This window comes from Eutrigla gurnardus (assembly GCF_963514095.1).
Source record: "Eutrigla gurnardus genome assembly, chromosome: 10".
In the NCBI taxonomy this organism is placed as follows: Eukaryota; Metazoa; Chordata; class Actinopteri; order Perciformes; family Triglidae; genus Eutrigla; species Eutrigla gurnardus.
In genome coordinates this window covers 2,073,301-2,097,834 of record NC_139924.1, presented here as the reverse complement: position 1 = coordinate 2,097,834, position 24,534 = coordinate 2,073,301, and the positions used below count along the sequence as shown (strand labels likewise).

Genomic DNA, 24,534 nt, shown 5'->3' with positions numbered 1-24,534 from the left:
ACACACACACACACACACACACACACACACACACGACTGAGGCAATAATCAATACCACGTTTAAACACAACAGGGTGGCTAATGACAGTCAGCATACTATGTGATTTGTTTTATTATAAAGACATACTTAGCCTACCTACAATGCAATGCTTACCAACCCCTGTCTATTTAGTTAGTTACATTGTTGCAATGCAATTATTGTCCCCAGTGAGGTTTCATGAAACATACAAAATTACAAAGCAAAAAAAGAGCTGAACTAGTCAAACAAGTCAAAGCATGAATACAATGGGTTTTCTTCTGGGACATTAACATGAGTGCATTTAATAGAGGAGCACAGTCCTGCAGAGGCTAAGAAACATTAACGGACTGAGTAGTTGGGCACGTTTTAGAGCTGACTGTACTGGAGGCCAATGAACAATCATTCTGCATTCAATGCTGCCTCTGTTAAACTCATGAAACGGATGACTTCTGGAACTAAAGTTGATTTCCTCCCCTCCTCTCTTTATACGTCATGTAATTATGATTGGGTCATATTCCCAAGGCAAAGGATTTCAATTTTGTAAAATGCTTCAATGAAAATATTCAAGGACATCGTCCGGCAAAGAAGCTGCATTTGAATATAAATGGTAATATTCAATTATTTCCTCACAAAAAAGTATCTCAAGCATTTCAAGTACTCTTTTGGCCCAAATGCGGTTCTCTTCCAAATCCCCTTGGCATCAGGCCTTTCACTGGGGGTCCGTGCTGGATGATCCCACAATGCCATGTTGTCGCAGCAGGTTCCTCAGGATCTGATTCTTGGACTTCCAGTCTTCCACCTACGCAACAGCAACACACAACAGTAAGTCATGTAGTCATGTTGCCTCTGCAGCTGGCTTACTATTAATACAAACTATTACTAAAGCAAGAACCACGTTATTATTAACGTTGCTAATAAGTCTAAGAATAGAATGGTACAGGGATGACATATAGGTATTTTTTAGGCCAACTTTCAAGTTTACATCGGACGCATGCAAGAAATCATGTTTGTTGATTTCTAGTCATAAACTAGCAAGTAATCAGGGTACAGCAGTTTTTCATCTGGACTGAGGGTGACAACCCAAAGATGCCTGTTTCCAGTATCGGCGTACATGTGTTCAACTCGCAGCCAAAATACACTAATCAGCAGGCGGATTAGTCTAGAAGTCTGTTTAAGGTCGTTTCACAGCCTCTTTCACACTCACAAGAAGAAAGAAATCTATTCTGACTGCAGTATATTTAACTGAATGCTTGACCAGAGGCTAAACGCAGCGACGTGTGCAGGTATACCTCCTGTCTGAGTAGCTGGTTGTCGATCCTGAGACGATCGAGAGCGCTGATATCATCCCCCAGCTTCAGGTTGCTCTGTCGGAGCTCCTTGATGTAATCGCAGGCTTTGGACAAGATTCCTCCTTTACTCTGAAACACAAACGGCAACCTTTCACTGAATGTGTTATGATGCCTGTGTGGGACCCAGAGTCGTCGGAGCAGAACTCACTTGTCCTGTCTTGGTGTAGTCAATGTTACAGTCTGGGAGGGCCTTCGACAGCTGCACGATCCAGTTGTTGATCTTGTCCCTGCGCCGGCGCTCAACTGTTGGAACATTTCAGTGGGATTTCAGTCTGACCATTCATACCTACTTGTATATTTTTAGTTACCAGTTATATCTTCAGCTTGTCACGCTGGCTGTGAACACTGACCTTCATTGTGCTGGGCTCGCCGTTTATCATCTCTGGAGCCCCGAGGAGCTTCTTGCTTCCTGAAACAGTTGAGAACAAATCTATTACGTTGGCTCAACTCACTGGATGTAGAAGACTCAAGAATGCTAGAGAGTTGTATTTCTGATACGTTCTGATGTCAGTACGCTATGTATGGCTGAGTGCGCGGGGCGATTGTCCTTTGATTGGAACCCGTCAAAACTTCCTGGGGTGACATCATCACATAAAGCTGCCCTGTCAAACAGAAGATCACTGTCAGCCGCAGAGACGGATAGTATTCTATCATGAGATGAAAGCGTGAACACGGTAACTACCGCCAGCAAGAACATAAGAGCATAAACGTTTAGCTGTGTCTAACACTAACTGTGCCAGCAGTGATTACCTGTGGGTGTGGTCTGGCCCAGCAGGGTGTCAGAGGCCTGCACCGTGGACACCATGGTACCCGTGGTGGCGTCTGCTATGGTGGCCGGGTAGTAGGTGTACTGTGTCTCTGCACTGCCGTCTCCCTCCAACCCCTCCGGCTGGGAGAACACAGCCTTTCATCAGAGAGACAGGAACTCATTAACTCCACCCTTCATTGGGTGGTTCAACAGTACACGATACATGAGAAATCAATCTACGAGGATGTTTTTTATTTACAACTTGGTTGAAGGTAGTTACTGTGTAGATAGACAAAGACTGTAAGATCATCAAACATCACACAATAAATGAGCAGGAAATAGACTTTCATCTCAGCCTGAAAAACAGCCGTTCTCCATACTTCATGTGACTGAGTGCTATCAGTAACAGAAACAGCATTGTATATCACACGAACCCAAAATATAGAATATAACCAGCTTCACTGATTCCACAGAGGCAAACTGAAGAATATAGAGAATACTGGATATGCTGCACTGAGGTTTCAGATTGTTTCCTAAAGTGAGACATTATTAGTGTGGCGATAGCGAGGGTGGAGGGTGGAGAGAGAGAGAGAGAGAGAGAGAGAGAGAGAGAGAGAGTGTGAGAGAGTGAGAGCGTGTGACAGTGAGCAGTAACATTACAGCATGAATGTAGCAGTGCATTGTGGGTAAAGTATAGCAATAAATGCTACAACTCCACCAGCCAAAGATGAGAAACTACTGCATGACTGTTTTATACACTTCCAATGCCTCAGAGTTTAAGGAATACTTCACCGTCTGCATGAAGCTTTGTATGGTTAGTACCGGTAGTACCCGGTAGTATGTTTGAATGTCGTCATCATTCCTTCATTTCAGACGGAGATCTCCGTGTTTCTGTTCTGAAAAAGAGCCTCCGATGATGCAAATATCCTCATGTTGCATCATCGGAGGCTCTTTGGTGGTGTAGGGGGTGTAGGACTGTCAACAAATATTCTAAATTCGAATATATATTCGAATAGTTGTTTAAAAACAGAATTTCAACTGTGAAAATTAACATTCGAATCATATGGAGAAAAAAAAACGACTGTCTGCTTTACAGGTGGGCGCGCGCCTGAGGTCAGGGAATGTCTGTTCTATACTCTAAAACTTCAATTAATATTAATATTTGTTTCAATCACTGAATGAAGCCTGCCATATTTGGGACAAGAATCACAACCTTAAAATGCTTGCACAAAACTCTTGATCAGCACTCAGTATTTGTTTATTGTTGTCGTTCATTGAAACCGCTATGTGCAGAGAGTGAGGGAGAGGGAGGGAGAGGGAGGGAGAGCGAGTGGCCTAGGTCTGCGGTCTTGGCCATTAGTTCATTTACTTATTTTTGTGTCAGTAATATGTTGTTAAATATGTTTAAACTTAAATAAATTACCTATACAAGTAGGTATGTCTCGTATTAATCTGTCCCGTTATTGAAATTCGAATATATGCGTTTTTTTAAAGGGAATATTCGAACGTCATTTTTGAGCAATTTTGACCGCCCTAAGGATGTGAGACTACAACACTAGTTCCACATGTTTTCAACCCGCCTGTAGGGGGCAGCACCCACTGAGACTCCAGACCTGTTACAGACCAGTGGAGGGACCCACCGAGACTCCAGACCTGTAACAAACCAGTGGTGGGACCAGCTGACACTACAGACCTGGTACAGACCAGTGGAGGGACCCACTGACACTACAGACCTGTTACAGACCAGTGGAGGGACCCACCGAGACTCCAGACCTGTTACAGACCAGTGGAGGGACCCACTGACACTACAGACCTGTTACAGACCAGTGGTGGGACCCAGTGAGACTACAGACCTGTTACAGACCAGTGGAGGGACCCACTGAGACTACAGACCTGTTACAGACCAGTGGTGGGACCCAGTGAGACTACAGACCTGTTACAGACCAGTGGAGGGACCCACTGAGACTACAGACCTATTACAGACCGGTGGTGGGACCCACTGAGACTACAGACCTGTTACAGACCAGTGGAGGGACCCATTGAGACTACAGACCTGTTACAGACCAGTGGTGGGACCCAGTGAGACTACAGACCTGTTACAGACCAGTGGAGGGACCCAGTGAGACTACAGACCTGTTACAGACCAGTGGTGGGACCCACTGACACTACAGACCTGCTCTGCACTCTGTCCCAAATCCACTCACCACCGGGCTGCTCGCCGCCGCCAGTCTGTCTACATCAGTGGGAGTGGCCTGCGAAGCTGTGCATTGTGGGAGTTGTTGTCTTCCATCCACATAAGCCAAAAAGTGATTTTAAATCCATTTATTTTACATTTTGACATATGACCCACTTTCAATACAGACTCATGTTCCACCGGTGAAGTATTCCTTTAAGCGGACCGACGCATCTTGCAAACCTAAGCTCGATTTTAGTATCAAATATGTCAGGTTTGAAAGGAGAAGGTTAGTTGGTCATTTTTCCCGCTCGTACAGTCGGCCGGTGTCGCTCTCACCTGTGTGACAGTCTGAGTGGTTGCAGGGAAACCAGTGACGAGGCTGACCGCTGCAGCGCCATCTGTCTGAGCCTCCAACTGGCCATCCGACACCTGGATCACTCTGTAGGTCACCTGGGACACAACACATCACACATTAGGTGACATACTGATACAAATGTAGAGCACGTAGACGCATCTAAATCCAACTTCTACTTTTAGGTCTCCATTACGTGAAGTGGGTCATGAGGACGGAGACCAGGATGGTAACGCAATTTTCATGAGTCAGAGTCACAGAGAAGATATGCACTTGTTACAGTCAGTTTGCATGAAGGCAATAACAGGAGAAACCCTTCTGACAACTGCTTCAATTTCCATTCCGACCTATTGTGTCAAATAACATAGTTGCTTGGTTTATTTGTTGTTTTTCTTTTGGGGTAGTGGTCCACAGGTATAATTTGAGGTGACACCCAAGGTCTAGTCAAAAGGCGAGGATTTCTACTTAAAGTGCTTCAACCCACCTGGTGGAACAATCTGAATCACAACTTAACTAACTTTCCTAGTATGCAGTTCTATACTCTATTAATCCAAAATCTAGTTTCAGTGTGTTTTTAATGCTGAGGTATTTCTAATGCGAGAGTATGAGTGTATTGTGGGTATTGTGTCACTAGGCCTTTTTAAAAGGAGATCCCGCCATAATCACGGAAAGAAGAATCCTCAATATGCCGCTTTGCACCCAAGGATCCTGGCTTCACGGAACCGAGGGTGTGACGTGTCCCACATCCGCATCGGCCGTAGTGTGATGTATTAAATGCGTCTTGCACACCAAAACAACAATGGAAGGTTAAGTGAGAGTTGAGTTTCTCTTGCTATTCGTGAACATTTACATGACTCGTCAAGCATAGTAGCTATGCATCATATACAGCATGTTGATGCGTACAATGGCGGCCTTGCTCGAGCAAATACCGGCTTTCTGTCTTCTTCAGATCAATGTTTTAACGTCATTAAAACATAACCTTCTGTTTCATACGGAGGCCGTCTCGCCTCGTTTTGTCCCGTTACTCCGCTGAGACTACCTTCATTACCGGCTCAGAGGCGGAATAACTGACATTCCCCTACAATGTTTGCGGCATGGAGGTGCAGCATTCCAATGGTTTCCCCCACCAGGCCAAGCAAAATAAAATGTTTAAACTGCCCAATATGAACTAATATAAATTCGGAAATCAATAATCATTTGTCAGGGCCTCTATGCGGACATCTCGTGAGTCTGCTGTTGCTGCGATTGTCTATGACCCCACGTGTGTGCCTTTGTGCCATCATGATTGGGTACCGCCAGGTCTGAAAAAATACTCTAGGGGAAACACTGGTCTCTCTATCTTTGACACTAACGACGCTGAGGAAAAAAGGAGCAATGATCCTGCAACAAAAAGGCAACATAAAAGGGGCCATTGTCAGCTCAAGTGCCTCTTGCTGGAAATAATGGTCAAAGAATGTCCCTCCAGATCTAACACAACGCCAGGCAGGTAATCTGAAATGACCACACACCTGGCCGCCTGCTCCTTCTGTCTTGAAAAGGTATTTGATGGGTTGGTCGGTGTAGGTGGCAGCGGACTGAATGGTGGCAATAGCTGCCGGGTCCTCTGCCGTGGCTACAGACCCTGGAGGAGCACCAAGACACACAAAATGTTACATAAACTTTAAGGTTTTCACACATTACACATTTGAACAAACCCCCACAACTAAATTATTTTACCAACATTAAAGGGGAGTGTCTGAAACTGAAAGTGTTGCTTTTGACAGCACATATAAACATCATACCAATCCCCTGGGACGTATTTCATAACTTTTAATACCTTTTCACAAGTTAGGTTAAATATGCAATTATAATAAAACCAATAACAATAATAATAAAAACAATAATAATATGCGGTGTTTTCACCTTCCTCGTTGAGAGCAACACTCCCATCCGGTTCAGGGCGTTTCTGTTGGCTGCACACATGTAAAACACACGAGGAGTCATCGTGTGGTTAAATCAGCACATTCATTCATTAACTCACAGCTAGTCGTCTAGCATCGCATGGTTTGGTTATCCTCACGTTAGTTGACAATGCTGCATGTTGTTAGTTACCGTCCTCCTCACCTCTTCATTTCCAGTCTTGGACGAGGAGACCACCTTCACTCGCGCCCGCAGCCTGACTGTGAACCCAGTTCATGAGTTTGACAGAAACATTGAGGCAATGTAGCTCGAAAGGACAAACACTGCTGACTTTAAACGAGAAAATATTAAACAGTCAAACAGTCGAAAAATACGCTAGTTGGAAGCTAGTGGCGCGAGCAGAGCCAGGGCGAACGGTACATGTGTGACACCGGAAACGGCCGGTCCTTACCTTCAAAATTAAAGCTTCAAATTAGAGCGTACCGCACGCGTCAGCGTTATTGTGTGGTGGAAACGGTTTTACGAAAGCACACTTGCAATAATTCACACGTACAGTGTGGATTTTAACGTGTGTGCTCTTTGACTCTATTAAAAAATATTGACAAGAATGTTAACATGTATTTTACATCGGATATTCGCACCGGAAATTATACTACTCATTGCGGCTAGCTAGACAATACCACTCGGCCCCAGCGTTTTGGGTTTTTTTTTAAGAAAAAAAATGTACAGATGTTTAACAAAGCTCTTTCCTTTCCGCCTACTTCGCGGGCGCGTTGTCCGCGAGACAAACACGTATAACCTCAAAGGAGATTTAACGGACTGAGACACACGCGGATGAATTCTGTTAAATTCCAGTGCGAACAAAGATCTACTTACGCCGCAGTGGTCCCTCCCCCGATATTTGTCAACACACTCCAGCATGAAGGGTTCGCTATACGCACGCGCGACAGGAAATGCATTCACCTGATCCCAGACCAGTCGACGACTCTGGAAAATAAATGGTTAAGGTGAAATGAGCAACATCACGAGCTGACCCACGGTCCGCCACATTTTGTCGAGATGGGCGTTAGAACCGGTGACGGAGCCTCGTAGACGACGTCCCGAAGCTGTGTAGATGTAATGTTGCAGAGGGAACTTGTTTCACCCAAACTGGTTCCCTAAATGTGCACTGAACTAGGAGATACTGTCCGGGTAACACTGTTAGGCTTTCTACCAGCTTTGCTTTTTCATATCAATGCGCTGACCTAATACAACCGAACTACGTCGTCAAGTATGCAACTGGCTGTAGTGTAAAATGTAAAGTATCGTATTAAAGTGATGGTTCGGAGTGAAATGCACCCTCGGTCATTTCCACCATGACATCCAGCGAAACACCCCCTCGGAAGCATTTTTAGCGATGGTCAGCATTGGTCAAGATAGCCGCTATCAGCCGGCTTAGTACTAGCGCTATGATACATAGAGTATATCTCGAATTACCCCACTAATAATAATGCAGGGAATGTTACCAAACTTCTGCAGGAGTAGGGTCTGTACTCACAAAACGAGGCATTTGAAAGTTTGTAAGTACCCTCACCGCAACCATTTTAATAATGCAGATCATTGATGAAACAATTTAGAATACAATTAATTGGTATTGGTGCATAGCAATGAAATCCCAGTGTCTTTAGACATTAATAAACAGTGTGCTGCTGGTGTATGGCAGTGATAGTAGTCAAAGTGTCTGGACTTACAAACAGATGCATGAATCACCCAGGTGTGTATGTGGATGGTAATCTATGGTCAAGTGAACTAGCAGTGCCAGACAGGGGTCAGTGTAGCGGTAAGGCTCACATAATCAACAACTGTGTTACAGTGAATAGAACGTTTAAGTAAATATAACGGAGCAAAGCTCCCCATAGTACAATAATAACATGGAACAGGGCTGTTAGTGGTAAAGTGAAAAATGGAAGAATCCTAACAGTAACACGAGTGAGAGCAGGAAACCCAAATGTTGGAGCTGGACGCAGCAGCAACAACGAAAGGCCGGCTGTGGTCGCCGCGAGGGGGCGCTGTTGCGCTGGTATCGGCTGGACGTGTGGCGGCTTTACTTTCGCACCTTCTTCACTATCTTCACCGCAGGAACACACGGTGTCGTTCAAACACAACCGCGGGGAGACACGGCGTTATGATACGTGTGTGTGTGTTTCTATAGATATGATACGGTTTGTTCAGAATCGGTCACAACAACGCAGCTTCACCGGTTGGCGGCAACAAGCGTTTGATCTTTTATTTGGCGAAGTGAAGAAGTTGTAGTCAGCGTGACGTCAGTGTTTGTGAGAGTTAAAGAGTAGAAAGGACAGCGGCTCACAGCGGAGACGGTAAAACACTGGACAGCGCCCGTGGTTCGATCCCGGGGAGGGAGGGAACCGCGAAATCACAAAGATTTGAGGAGGAAGTAACCACTGAGCTACGCCAGTGCGTCTGTCCTCCGAGGAGAGAGAGCTTTTAAAGGCTGCTGCTGGGTCCTGGACCAGTGACGTCACTGGGATTCATAGACAGTCACATCAAATCAGGCTCAGGGAGGGAGGGAGTGAACCACGTCATCAAACGTAGGAGCGAGGTAACCAGTGAGAATACACTGGAGCTACTGACAAGGAGCAAACATGGACAACAAGACTGGTTATGGTGCACCAGCACCACCCAGGGGTCAAATGCTGCACTGCACGGGGTTTCCTCATACTTACAGTGTTTCATAATGGCTAAAAAAACAAAAACAAACATGAAATCTCTAAGTCTCTGAAGCAAACGGTCAGTATCCTAAACCCATTTATTGAAATGATCACTCTGTTGGCAAAACCTCAAACCATTCTACCCAGTTAGGCACTATTCACAGATCTCTTTCACTCTTTTTACTAAAACTCTAAACTACAAACACATGTTGCACTGTGATGCATAATGGTGACCACAGGGGGCAGACGTGCAATACAATTACAGCACAGGGGTCACAGGTCACACACCGGTCCAAAGTGAAACACTTGTTGCTAAACACGTGAAAGTTGATATCAAAGATGGAGGGAGACCATCTGAGAGGAAGAGGAGGAGGAGTGGGTGTGAGAGGTGGCAGACCATGAGGAGGAGGATGAGGAGGATGAAGAGTACTGTCATTTCAGATGGAATTGGAGTGACTGTGATAGAGCGTGTTCTTGTTCCTGGAATGACGATGAGGGAAGCAGGACAAAGTCCAGCTTCACTGTGGCTCCGTAATCAGGAGGTCCAGAGAAGACAACAGCAAAGTGTTGGGTTTGGTTGTTTGGGTGTACAGATATTTCCATGACTGTTTTTACTGGGTGTAGATCTTTGTAACTCCATGTTCTCTTTTTGCCAGACGGTCTCGTGAGGGTGGAGGTCTCCTATATCATGATGATGAATCCGCATGATGAAGGTCTGAGTTCAGCAACGTTGTGAAGCTACACAGTAAATCTTGGAGTTGTAAGTGCAGACGACAGTGTGTGGTCTTCTTTGTGTGTTTGATTGTCGTCTTCTCTTCTCTGCACCTGTCCAGGTGTGAACACGTTTATTTCTTTGAATCTTTCTTTTGGAAAATGTAAAGTGCATTTTTAGTTATTGTATAACGTTGTAATGAACAAGACTTGCTGTTGGCTCAAAAACAATCCACTGTTTTTCTGGAGTGACCCCTGACCTCTGTGTGTTCTAGTCTCTGATGCCGTGTGTAAGGCTGCTAAGTAGTGGTTTTCTGCTGACTGCTGTGTGGAGGATGTGGAAACACTGTTTGATTCTGGACACGGACTGATTGATGTGATTGTTTGATTTTGCCAGAAGCATCAGAGGTTTTGTGAATGTAGTTTGAAAACTGGGTTTTGTGTTTACTGTTTAGAGAAAAGGGTGGAAGGTTTCAGGAAATGTGTCTAACAATTGTGAAAAGCAGAAAATAAAGGGTGGACTGAAGTTTGCATGTTTTTCATAATATGGGACCTTTATGTTGCTCGTATGACTCCCTCACCTCTGAGTAAACCAGTTTTATCTCTTGACCTTCCTCTCTTCAGTGAATGTGGCTTCTGTGTGCTCTCGCGTATCCTGGCTTCTTAATTGTCTAGAATATGTGCAACCATTTTAATAATGCAGATCATTGATGAAACAATTTAGAATACAATTAATTGGTATTGGTGCATAGCAATGAAATCCCAGTGTCTTTAGACATTAATAAACAGTGTGCTGCTGGTGTATGGCAGTGATAGTAGTCAAAGTGTCTGGACTTACAAACAGATGCATGAATCACCCAGGTGTGTATGTGGATGGTAATCTATGGTCAAGTGAACTAGCAGTGCCAGACAGGGGTCAGTGTAGCGGTAAGGCTCACATAATCAACAACTGTGTTACAGTGAATAGAACGTTTAAGTAAATATAACGGAGCAAAGCTCCCCATAGTACAATAATAACATGGAACAGGGCTGTTAGTGGTAAAGTGAAAAATGGAAGAATCCTAACAGTAACACGAGTGAGAGCAGGAAACCCAAATGTTGGAGCTGGAAGCAGCAACAACAACGAAAGGCCGGCTGTGGTCGCCGCGAGGGGGCGCTGTTGCGCTGGTATCGGCTGGACGTGTGGCGGCTTTACTTTCGCACCTTCTTCACTATCTTCACCGCAGGAACACACGGTGTCGTTCAAACACAACCGCGGGGAGACACGGCGTTATGATACGTGTGTGTGTGTTTCTATAGATATGATACGGTTTGTTCAGAATCGGTCACAACAACGCAGCTTCACCGGTTGGCGGCAACAAGCGTTTGATCTTTTATTTGGCGAAGTGAAGAAGTTGTAGTCAGCGTGACGTCAGTGTTTGTGAGAGTTAAAGAGTAGAAAGGACAGCGGCTCACAGCGGAGACGGTAAAACACTGGACAGCGCCCGTGGTTCGATCCCGGGGAGGGAGGGAACCGCGAAATCACAAAGATTTGAGGAGGAAGTAACCACTGAGCTACGCCAGTGCGTCTGTCCTCCGAGGAGAGAGAGCTTTTAAAGGCTGCTGCTGGGTCCTGGACCAGTGACGTCACTGGGATTCATAGACAGTCACATCAAATCAGGCTCATATGGCAAGCCGTTTTAACATTTAATCAAACCACACTACTATCTGTAATTATATTTTAGATATCCATAATAGCTTTGACTAGGAGAAATGGTAATTAAAGATATCCACAATACATTCTTACTAGTAAAAATGATATTTTAAGATATCTACGACTTTGATTGTACTAGTCAAAACTAAATTTAAGATATCTAAAAATCCTTAAAAAGTATAAGTGGCCGTTAAATCATTTAATAGCTAAACTGGATATGTATTGCAGATATCTGTAATTCAATTCTTCCTAGTCAAAAAGAACATTTCAGATATCCACAATGACATTCTTCCTAGGACAAATGACGTCACTTTTGCCATTCATGTGTATTGGGCTTTAAATTTCAGATATCCACAATTACATTCTGCATATCTAGAATGAACATTCTGGATATCTGCAATTGAATTCTTACTAGGAAAAACTCCCATTTCAGATATCTTCAATCCAATTGTTACTAGTCATAATTTTACATTTTTTAAAATGGCATCCTGTCTACCTGTCAACAGATATCAACAATACATTTGTGGATATCTGCAATTGTATTGTTCCTAGTCACAATTCTAATTGTAGATATCTGAAATTACTTTTTTTTAGTCATAATATGAATTGTGGATATCCATAACGACATTTCTACTCGTCACAATGTATTTTTGGATATTCAAAATTACATTCTGGATATCTGGAATAGTTTTTCATTTTGGATATCTGAAATGAAAATTATGACTAGTAACAATTGGATTGAAGATATCTGAAATGGGAGTTTTTCCTAGTAAGAATTCAATTGCAGATATCCAGAATGTTCATTCTAGATATCCATAATGTAATTGTGGATATCTTAAACTGAAAGCCCAATACACATGAATGGCAAAAGTGACGTCATTTGTCCTAGGAAGAATGTCATTGTGGATATCTGAAATGTTCTTTTTGACTAGAAAGAATTGAATTACAGATATCTGCAATAAATATCTAGCCTAGCTATTAAATGTTAAAACGGCTAGGCTCAGGGAGGGAGGGAGTGAACCACGTCATCAAACGTAGGAGCGAGGTAACCAGTGAGAATACACTGGAGCTACTGACAAGGAGCAAACATGGACAACAAGACTGGTTATGGTGCACCAGCACCACCCAGGGGTCAAATGCTGCACTGCACGGGGTTTCCTCATACTTACAGTGTTTCATAATGGCTAAAAAAACAAAAACAAACATGAAATCTCTAAGTCTCTGAAGCAAACGGTCAGTATCCTAAACCCATTTATTGAAATTATCACTCTGTTGGCAAAACCTCAAACCATTCTACCCAGTTAGGCACTATTCACAGATCTCTTTCACTCTTTTTACCAACACTCTAAACTACAAACACATGTTGCACTGTGATGCATAATGGTGACCACAGGGGGCAGACGTGCAATACAATTACAGCACAGGGGTCACAGGTCACACACCGGTCCAAACTGAAACACTTGTTGCTCAACACGTGAAAGTTGATATCAAAGATGGAGGGAGACCATCTGAGAGGAAGAGGAGGAGGAGTGGGTGTGAGAGGTGGCAGACCATGAGGAGGAGGATGAGGAGGATGAAGAGTACTGTCATTTCAGATGGAATTGGAGTGACTGTGATAGAGCGTGTTCTTGTTCCTGGAATGACGATGAGGGAAGCAGGACAAAGTCCAGCTTCACTGTGGCTCCGTAATCAGGAGGTCCAGAGAAGACAACAGCAAAGTGTTGGGTTTGGTTGTTTGGGTGTACAGATATTTCCATGACTGTTTTTACTGGGCGTAGATCTTTGTAACTCCATGTTCTCTTTTTGCCAGACGGTCTCGTGAGGGTGGAGGTCTCCTATATCATGATGATGAATCCGCATGATGAAGGTCTGAGTTCAGCAACGTTGTGAAGCTACACAGTAAATCTTGGAGTTGTAAGTGCAGACGACAGTGTGCGGTCTTCTTTGTGTGTTTGATTGTCGTCTTCTCTTCTCTGCACCTGTCCAGGTGTGAACACGTTTCTTTCTTTGAATCTTTCTTTTGGAAAATGTAAAGTGCATTTTTAGTTACTGTATAACGTTGTAATGAACAAGACTTGCTGTTGGCTCAAAAACAATCCACTGTTTTTCTGGATGACCCCTGACCTCTGTGTGTTCTAGTCTCTGATGCCGTGTGTAAGGCTGCTCAGTAGTGGTTTTCTGCTGACTGCTGTGTGGAGGATGTGGAAACACGGTTTGATTCTGGACACGGACTGATTGATGTGATTGTTTGATTTTGCCAGAAGCATCAGAGGTTTTGTGAATGTAGTTTGAAAACTGGGTTTTGTGTTTACTGTTTAGAGAAAAGGGTGGAAGGTTTCAGGAAATGTGTCTAACAATTGTGAAAAGCAGAAAATAAAGGGTGGACTGAAGTTTGCATGTTTCTGGAAGCAAATGAAAAAGGAAAGCACATTTCTAAAAACAGTGCAAATGTCCAACAGCTCTGAATGAACACGTGTGGTGAAAGCTTCCACCACAGATCCTCATGTAGTCTGGCTGTCTGTGCCGAGGACCCTCCAGAGAGACAGGACCACCGCCGGCCACAGCATGGCTGGAGCTCCATGCAGCAGGACACCGGCGCTGTCACGACATTCCCTGATCCTTTCTGAAGGGAAAGTGAGAGACATTCAGCACTCAGCTCTGCAGCCTGTTACTGTTCTACTGACATGGAACCAACGGAACCTGATCTCCATTCAAAGAGGACCACGACCTCCAACAGCGCGGTGGCGGAAAGCAGGTTAATGAGTGAAATGATGCACTGCCAACCCAGAAAGGGTTTAACACGAGGCATCAAAACCACTTCATTAGGTTTAGGAACGACAAGGTCACAGTCTGGGCTCAATGACTACCTCTCTTATGGAGAGTCCAGGTCTAGGCACGGGAAAATATGAATTATAATTAATATAATTCATTTTGAATACTCAAAGACGCTGCTCATGAGATGCAGGACAAATACACATAGAGAATTCAAAAATACTCACATGAGCAGAAAAATACAAATACAACAGTTAGGAGTTGACGGTTCAGGTGTGGAGAGGCAGTGGGAGTCAGGCAGGTATCGTAGCTTTTTAAATAAATGAAGATTCTACGTCATGATTATCCTGTTAAATTAATTGTGATTCACAATATTATCCTGATTATCATCAAAATATGTTTAAAACTCTAAAATGGCAGTAAAACATACTGGAATCACTTCATTTAGTAAGAAAACAATGTAAGACACATATCTTTGTTTAGTGAAAAATCATAAAATTATCTTAAATAAGATCATGAATCATAAAGTCTGGTCTCACTGCCAGGTGAACCAACGTGTCTCACATGTGACCACACAGACAGCGTTGCCCTTCTTACTACACTGAACTAGGAGATACTGTCTGGTTACAAGGCTCTCTATCAACTTTGCTTTTTCATATCAATGCACTGACCTAATACAACCGAACTACGTCATCAAGTATGTTGACCAACTGGCTGTAGTATTTAATGTCCACGTATCGTATAAGTAACACGAGTGAGAGCAGAGGGGTATTCCATCAAACTCGCTAAGTGCAAAGCCGGGCTAATTTCGATAAGCCTTGCTACCTTTGGCGAGAGTTGCGTTCCATCAACGTGACTTGAGGCACTCTCCGCTAAGTAACCATGGGAATTTATCCGACCAAACCAGCCTGCCCTGGGGCCCTGGGGCAGGCTAACCATCAGGCTTACTTTAGCGGGGGTTTCAGAGAAGTCCGTCTGTCGGAAACAACTGTACCAGCAGAAGGTTCAGCCAAGCCTAGTCCTCGTGATTTCGTCACGTGAAAGACCAAAAATTACCAAAATTACATATATGAAGTACAAACAGACTATATTTTCATCAAGCGTCTAAGAATACACGCTTGCAATTAAAAAAATATGAATAAATTGTTTATTTTGTTTAAAACCAACTGGCCATATCATTACCTAAAGCCCCCAGTTGGGTGAGTGGTGATGCACCTGCCCTCAAATGTGGGCATTGCAGGTTCACATCCCGGCGAAGACATCTCATGTGTGTTTTCTTTATTTTTTTCTTTAAAAAAAGAGAGAGAGAGTTCCGGACAAATAAAGAGGTTTCTCAAACTTCCATAGTCGGGAATTGAACCGTGGCCGGCGGCATGCAAAGCCGGCACGTTACCGCTATACTATCCTCACATAAGAGAAGTCGTAGTCAGAGTTATATTAGAACATGTTACTCTTAACGGTACTTCCGTATTTAATCGTTCGGCAATTCTTGCCCAAGCAGCCTCGCGATTTTTATTTATCACTACAGTATTCCCTTTATTGGTTATGATGGGTTGGTACTCCTCGTACAGTTCCATCAATATTTTTTGCGCTGGTCTTTTCTGCCATTTTCTCGATGATTCGACATTCACGGTTCTGGTCTGGCTTCATATCCCGTGAACGGCGTAACACAAGACAACGTTAACCTGGTTTGAATTAGCCTCAACAAGGCGCGGCTGAAATGCGTTAATGGAACGGGTTTAGCCGCAAGTGGAAGTTGGCGTTAGTTCTAACCAGGCTTAACCAGGTAAGCGCCGCCTTAATTAGCGAGTTTGGTGGAATACCCCTCAGAATCGCTTGATGTTGTTCTGATGCCGCTCTGCCTCGTTAAACCACCACGATGTCGCTTTCTACTTTGAAAACACGGAAAGTTGACACTGTATTTTGATAAGCTGTTGCACTCTTCAGACTCGTGGTGTGAGCGGAACCGGACCGGTACCGGAACCGGACCGGTGCATTTATAAGAAAAATGCCGCTTTGTGCCTCCGTCCAAAATCCCCTTTCCTCGCGCTGCCTGCTCGCACAGATCCGCTCGTGCGCACATTCGAGCGTTGTCGAGAAATATATGCAGAGACGGCGCTCCTTAAAAACAACATGTACAACCGGCTAACGGGCCAAAGCCCGTTTGGGCTGGAGCAGTGTGAATGCAAAGCAGTGGCGAGGCACGCTACTGATCGCGATCTTAGGCAGCCTATGTTAATAAAATAAGGATTGTTTTTTGATAAGCTGTGGAACTCTGAGTTAACCTATTTCTACCTGAATTTCTATGAACTATTAGGCTGTTGAGTAAACCTATAACTTATATTTTACTTGATAAAATAAGACAATATATGCACTCATATATCGTTGTAGTGTTTCACAGTATCTGTAGCTATTAATGTGATGCTCATCATTTTCAAGCCATATTTTTCCGGCCCCTAATTTTGGATCATTTCCATCAACCGGCACCTTAATAAGTCACTCTCTCCTTGAATCCTTGAAAACCTTGAAGACACTCTGGTTGAACAAAAATGTTGAATGCAAATATAATAATTGCAGAATTGCAGACTGCTTGCTGTGGCACCTGACTTAATCCAACTGCACCAGTACACCATCCCACGCGGCTCGTCTGTTTAGGGTTTTTTCGGTGGGTACCACCGGGCCTGAAAAAAATTCTAGGGGAAACACTGCTATGTATACCCTTTCATCAGAATGAGATTATTCTGATAATAAAAATGAATAAATAAAATAAAAAGCAAATAAAAAAAACAAATTACTTGGGAACAATTTAGGGTGTCTCCAGCCCCCTTAAATAGCTACGTCACTCCTTTGTTTGCCAAACAGAGATAATCTCAGTGTAACTGTGTTTTTTCTGTAACAGCAGTAATGACGGCAGGTCACAGCTGATAGGAAACACTGGACAGCAGCCGGTCCAAGACGTGGTGAAAGAGAGCTGCTGCTACAGACAGACAGCGTCTGCTTTTTTTTTTTTTTGCTCTTGCCTGCTTGCAGTCTTGTTGGAGACTAATGTTAGAGGTGATTTTTTATTATATTTTCAGTTTGTAACTTAGATTTTTATCTTTGGCCAAGGAGGGGGTAATTCAATTATGTTACATTTCTGTGCTGACAAAAACATTTTCTGTAAATGAATAAAACGGCAAGTGGGCACTGGGCGCAGTGTAGGGCTCCTACCACTAGGGGGCCCCCGCACCGCGGGATCTGTGGGGGCGCCACTGGTAATCGTGCACTAGCACCACCCAGGGGTCAAATGCTGTACTGCATGGGGTTTCCTCATACTAACAGTGTTTCATAATTGCAAAAAAACAAACACGAAACCTTGAAGTCTCTGAACCAAATAGTCAGGGTCAGGAACGGGGGTCCCCTGTTTTGTTCAATTACAAATAATCACAAATCAATTCTGTCCACAGCAGAAGTAACTGAAGTAACCTGCCAGGGTTCAGGTTCAGCAAGACTGAAATGCTTGAAATTTGTATCTACGAAAGGAAAGTAATACAAACCTTTTGCTTTGGTTGTCTTGTAGTCTATGTTGATTGTCTTCTCTTCCACCCTGTCTCTTCGCGTCAGTTTGCATGTATAGCTTGTGGTTTTATTGAAGTACAGCAGTGGATGGTTTGGGAGAACAAGCCTGCATGTCTTGGATAGATCTGCCGACAGAAACCCGTCTGAAGTCGAAAATTCACAGTCAAAGGGTGGAGATTTTTGACAGGCTGCATAAGAGCAGTTCAACCTTCAACAGATCAACATGTTGTGGTTAATTTCTTTTGAAGCAACACTTTATTTAATGTCAAAGCAAAGAGCAAATGTATGTGAGAACTCTGCATGTTGTTAAACCTGAGGCTGTTCTTGGAGGTGCACGCAGTTAAAATGCCGAAATCCCCTTCCTTTTTGGCCGAAGTTGAACCTGCAATGAAATGGAAGGTTGGTTGAAGAACAACTTAGACATTTTCACTCCTTTTAGCACTACAGTGTGAGACAGTTTAACGTTTTCTAATCCAAGCAGGTGTTAAACACATCCTAAATATCTCCAGCTAGCAACGAGCACATACTGTACACTCAGAGCTTGCATGGTCATCGAATCAATGCAATGGACAAATGTTCTGCACAATTTTCATGCTAAAAACTCAGGCTTCAATAATACTTCTGATCTGTGATTTTTGCAAAAGTAATACTTATTTTGAGATTAGCAGAATGGTCAATAACAAGTTCAAGATTCACATGTTCTGCTTTAGTTCCGGTAAGAACGGAAACGGCAGATGAGAAAGGTCACACTCATGCGAGTCATGAGTCAACATTTCTCACCAAGATTCTGTCATTCACCAGTTCTTATGTTCTTATGTAAGAACAAATCCTACCAACATTTAAATGCATACTTACACACATTTGAGTGCCGACATGTGTGCAAAATAATTGGTTATTGAAATTACAATAATATTTTTATCATTTTTTAATTTTGTTCAATGATTATTTCATTATATTACAAAGCATGGTGACCTTTTAAAATAAAACAAAACACTCCACGAGCACATTCATTCCTATATATTACTAAACAGTTCTGTGGGTTTCACCTCCAACAAGGAGCAGCTGGAGACGCATGGCTCATGTTCCCATCTTTGAGTCATTCATTATAAATTCCAGCAACACTGGGCTCTATTCCCATAATGACTAATTTTATTAGGAGATGGAGGATCTGCCCTGGCCCCCTTGTTGATGACATCATCACCAACATCAGACTCACCCGGAGGTGTCGTCCAATCAGCGGTACGGACGTACTTGTGACTACTACTACTACTGCACACGGCCCTGCAGTTTCATGCCCTTTCATGGGCATTTGCATTTACATATGCTAATTAGGAAGAAATGGCCCACGCTTTCAATTTAGGAAGACGTGGGAATCATCAGGATAAAAACAGATAAGAACATTTCTGTGTTTTAAGAAGACGTCTTGAATCCGGCGCAGGTCTTTGTTCAGAACTTTCTGAAGAACAAATGTGGGAAGATATTGGTGAATGAGAAGAAATGTGTGTGTGTGTGTGTTTTGGGGGTTGGATACCTAAAATAAGGTCTGTGGTTAACACAATCTTAAGAGACTTTGATGTTTTGTTCCTCGACATAAAATGTGTCAGTAAAAACTCCACTTTTATATTTGCCCTTAAAAAAGCAGTTGCTAAAAAGTGGCTAAATGAGAGTAAAAAACCTCATCCACGCCTAGAGCCCGCCTTCACAGCCTCGTTGTATTCATGTGACCGTGGTGTAGTTCATTTATCGATTTACATCTGCCGATTGCATTCCCGCTTCAAAAATCTGTGATATTCATTTGTGAAGATTTTCTTGCTAAAATAGTAAGTATCATACATATTTAAAAATCCCCAAATCCCACGTGAGGGTCGAGGGAACCAGTGAGACGTTTACTACCCTCCATAAATATATCATCCCTGCACCACTCTATACAGAGTGAAATGAGCCTAGCTTAGCATTAAGTCTGGAAGCAGTGGCAAAGCAAGCCTGCAGAAGGGATTTCATATCAATGCGCCCATTTTTATTAGCTTTTATACAAATAATACAGTAATCTTAGATCTGATTGGAATAAACAAGGTTGAATTCCCTTAAACCTGTTGAATTGTTGAAGGTGGGAAATCTGTGGAGAGAAGTCAGAAGTCGACTGGATGTCCTTTAAGTTTTAAAAGTGACAATAACTGAAGTTGTAGAGTGGCAGATGTCTGCTATCTCAGTTTTTTTCAATTAGAAAAAACTTGGAGTCTTCAGCCCAAACAGACTCAAGTGACATCATTTGAGGACATTAATCAGACATCAAGCAGCTCCCTCTGGAGGCTGTATACAACTTCTTCCTCACATGTAGTGGTGAAGTACTTAACACACAGGCATAAGTGGTGTTATGTATTGCTACTCATGTGGTTTTATTAATTATGTCAGTCAACTCTGAAACAAATATATATGTTTTATTCCCAAAATGTTTAATCATTCCTCTCAATGATGTAACGTCACACAGAAGAACCTTTATTATATCAGAGCTACACAAATACAAGTTTGATCAAATACTCTTCGATCAACGAAAAGCAACAACAGCAGCAAACACACACACACACACACACACACACACACACACACACACACACACACACACACACACACACACACACACACACACACACACACACACAAGCACAACAAAAACAATTCAATAGTGATGTAATCCTGTAATATCTTAAATCTGATTAAGGCTGGTTCTGCTGATTGATGCGCTCGATACGGAAGCAGCAGTAACCACTAAAATGTTGTTAGTGTCTTCCTGAATCGCAAAGCTAGAAATTCAGCGGCTCATATGCAGTTTTAATCATACATCATGCACGATGATTCATCTAAACAGATAATTTAAATGCTTGATCAGTTTTTAAATAAAACCCTTTATCAAGCATTGAGTTGAAGTGAGCTTACCTATGAAGAGGAAAAGAAGAGACAAAGAGGAGTGCATTTTCCTGATGTTACTGTGAAATCTGACAAAAACAAAACGTGATACAGTCATTGTGGGAAAAAACACTTTCAAATGACACTTTATGATTATTCGATCCAATTCCTAAATCATGACAAGAGTAACAACTCTACATTCTACCTTATTGAGCTCTGCCTGTTGCACTGTGGATGTGAATTCTTGGATATAAGCAATATTGTTCATTATTGTCATTATTGATCATCCCCTGGTAGTTGTATTAGATTGTGAGAGCAAACATTGGACTTGTGTTTCACTTTAATGGTAACAAACCGTAATGTCATGCAACATGTAACATGTAAGTAGTCCTCCACTTAACTCAACGGTCAGGCAACAGTTGTTTCAACAGATCAGCACTGTTTCAACTCAACGCTGAGTGTCAAAACATGAGAACACAAGGCAAATGTATTGTAATGTCTTACCGTGGATTCCTGATGTGTTCTTTTCTCTTCTGTGACTTGCTACAGGAGATGGCAGAAGTCATGTGTGATGCTGGACTGGGCAGGGCAGGATGAGGGAAGTGGTGAGAGTGAAGTCGGGTGGGAGGGCTGGCTGGAAGATAGCCTTAAAGTGCTGCTGCTTCATACAGGACCCATTGCTGCTGTCTGACTTCTGTGGAATTGCTGATGTAAAACGTGCATGCATTTCTTATTTTTGCTTTTGGTTAATTGCTCATTTTGCAGACACTGAAGTGGGACGTGAACATGTTAAATATCTGCAGAGTGAAGTGGCTGATGAACGTTTTTGTGATTATAACAAGATTATATCGGTGTGGGGTTACATGTTTGTTGAGACATAGAGAAAAACAATAGCATGACTTGTTAAGTAAAATCCTCAAGCAAAGAGAAAACAGTGAGAGCTATGAGATTGTCCCTCTGTCTCCTCCTCGTTCGTAATACATCCTATTCCCTACAAAACCCTTCCCATAGGAGTGACCGTAGCATAGCTCCACCTTCAGGTTGGGACCAGAAGCTCATTCCCAAGGGTTTTACTTCTTTTTTCTTTCCAGTTTCAAATACTTCAACTTTGTTTTTGACTTATCATGTGATCGTAGAGTCGTAGTTGCTGGATTCACCTACAATAGACCAAGAATTTAAAGGGAATTTATTTCAACTGCAGATTGTGTTTTCAATTTTGTCAACACTTTAGCTCCCGCCTGCCAATTATTATGATTTATGGTCACAAAAGATTTTAGATCTGAGTTTTTCACCCCCAAATCTCAACAAATCTCAACATCTCAACAAGTAACATTGAGGGTCCTATTCTAATCATGTAGTCCACCAACCAGCACACATATCATACTCATGATATTTCAATCAAAAAGGATGTTATCAGGGCGAGAAGCTCTCTGTGTACAGTGTAATTAAACAGGTCTACGACAAATTCTCGACACGCTTCTACAGTTTCAGATAAACGTTCAAAAGAACCTTTTTGAATCCATCTGTCACTGAAGAAAACAAAAAACAGAAATTGATATACGGTTGAGTTACTAGATCAAGAAACCCTTCTGTTGGGGGCCTTTCTCTCCATGGGTACTGGGTAAAATGTATACCATTAGCCTGACACTGGGTTGAAACAAATCATAATTAAAGTTAATCCAGTTAATTCAGTGATTTTTTACAGTGTACAAATTCAAATCAGAACATAATTCTTCGTTTTGTTTATGGATAATCGGTATATTATAGTGCTTAGAAGTTTCCTTGTCGTGGTAACGTGTTACATGTCAATATAAGACCACATTTTTATCTTTACACGTACATTTAGATTTAAGGCATTTGGCAGAAGCTTCTGTCCAAAGTGACCTACAATAAGAAGAAAGTGAAACAGCAATATATGGCTGTCGGTACCATAAGGATGTCAATAGAACAATAGTTTCAAGCACTTAGTTGCTAGGTTACCACACTGCTGGTATACAACAAAGATAGCTCGGGTAAGATGCTACATGATGCTACGTAGTATTTTTTAAGTGCTAAACAAACCTATATGAACATGTATCTAACAGCAAACAGCTGGTTACTGATGATTATTCTGATTAACCTGTCATGTTTGCTGCTTATAAAACATTTCCTCTTCAGAATGGCATCGTTTGATCTGCTTTTTGGGAACGTAACATCTGTTTTGAATGCGCATCTAGCCATCTGCATGTCGTGCTAACTCATTTTCATCTGATCTTGTCGTATAATAACACTCATCACTCTGTTCTCGCATGCAGCCACAGGTTTTTTCTTGTAACAGGAAATTAAGTGTGTTCTAGTCATTAGTGCATTAGGACTAATGGATAGGGTCAGATTATGTGTTCATTTCCTGGATCTCCCTCCCCAAAGAGAAATTAGAAAACAGTCACGCCTTGACAAGTGGAAAGTGGTGCTACATTGTGGAGAAAAAAAAGCTTCAGTGAAAATAACAATGCAAATGGAATTATACAAAACAATATTTCATTGAAGAGAAGTGAACAAAAAAAATACAATGTATGAACAGTGTTGGTCAGAAATACAGCAGAACCCCGACACCAGAACCCTGGCTCCGGAACTGAGTTGGCGGTTCGGCTGCGTTGGACGTGGGGCAGTTGAGGCTCGTACTCAGCTCGGGGACCGACACCTCCTGGAAACAGACACCAGACTAGCTGACTGGTGGCTAGCCAACTGAAAGCTACTAGGTCCTCCTGACTCCGCCTTTACTTGCCGTGGAGGCACAGGAGAGTAGGAAACATCAGAGAGTTGTTGTTTTAAAGGAAACGGATTTAGGTCAGTTTGTTCTGTCCGTGGGAATACGGAGAGGACCCCAATGCAGACCCGTCAGGGACGTAAGGGACTGTTCGTTATTTACTTTAAGACCCACCGGAGGGACCGCTGAGCACTTCATGCATAACCATCCCGCCGATATCATTTATTCTGACATGACCCGCAATCGACATGGCAGAATTAATATGACCCCCACCCCAGACAATGGACTGATGGTCAGTTATTAATATTTCACATCAATAACATTGTGTGACGAACATCTCCAGTTGCAGAAACTCCCCGACTGTGTGAATATGTAACTTAATAGTTGTATAATCTGACTGCCCCGTCATTAGAGCACTAGTAGATCTGATTGATTAAATTAATGTGATAGGGTACAAAATGAATTACAGCAAGTCGGAAGCCATGCCATTGGGAGACTTTGGGGACCGGGCAACCCTGGTTAACTTCCCTTTCAGGTGGTCACCTTCGGGCTTCACTTACCTGGGCATCAGAGTATCAGCAAATGTTAAAGAGCTGTATAAACTTAACTTGACGCCAACCTTGGCAGCAATTAAAAATGACCTTAACAGATGGTTCGATCTCCCTCTGTCATGTATGGGTAGGATTAGCCTGATTAAGATGAATGTGCTCCCCAGAATATTGTATCCAATGCAAATGTTGCCACTAAGGATTACTAGGAGAACTAACTTAGATATCGAAAGATTTCTTTCAAATTTTATTTGGCATGGGAAAAAACCTAGATTAAAAATGAAGACTCTGCAATTATCAATGGATAAGGGGGGTCAGGCGCTTCCCAACTTTCTTTACTATAACTGGGCT

The 24,534-nt window shown here is 42.7% G+C and overlaps 1 protein-coding gene and 1 long non-coding RNA gene across 2 annotated transcripts; both read right to left on the bottom strand.

The window, feature by feature from the left end:
* Positions 1-82: 82 nt before the first annotated feature.
* On the bottom strand, positions 83-6,738 carry usf1 (upstream transcription factor 1). Its single transcript, XM_084019422.1, has 10 exons — positions 6,704-6,738; positions 6,547-6,596; positions 6,153-6,265; positions 4,629-4,742; positions 2,119-2,272; positions 1,883-1,970; positions 1,719-1,777; positions 1,517-1,611; positions 1,309-1,437; positions 83-818 (listed from the first exon to the last, which is right to left on the bottom strand). Exons 1-10 carry the CDS (start codon positions 6,721-6,723, stop codon positions 729-731), a joined length of 912 nt encoding a protein of 303 aa, XP_083875548.1. The 5' UTR covers positions 6,724-6,738; the 3' UTR covers positions 83-728.
* Positions 6,739-13,022: 6,284 nt separating this feature from the next.
* LOC311019846 lies at positions 13,023-20,966 on the bottom strand. Its single transcript, XR_014597840.1, has 4 exons — positions 20,920-20,966; positions 18,298-18,367; positions 17,964-18,193; positions 13,023-14,278 (listed from the first exon to the last, which is right to left on the bottom strand). It is a non-coding gene; the product is annotated as an uncharacterized lncRNA (long non-coding RNA).
* Positions 20,967-24,534: the final 3,568 nt, after the last annotated feature.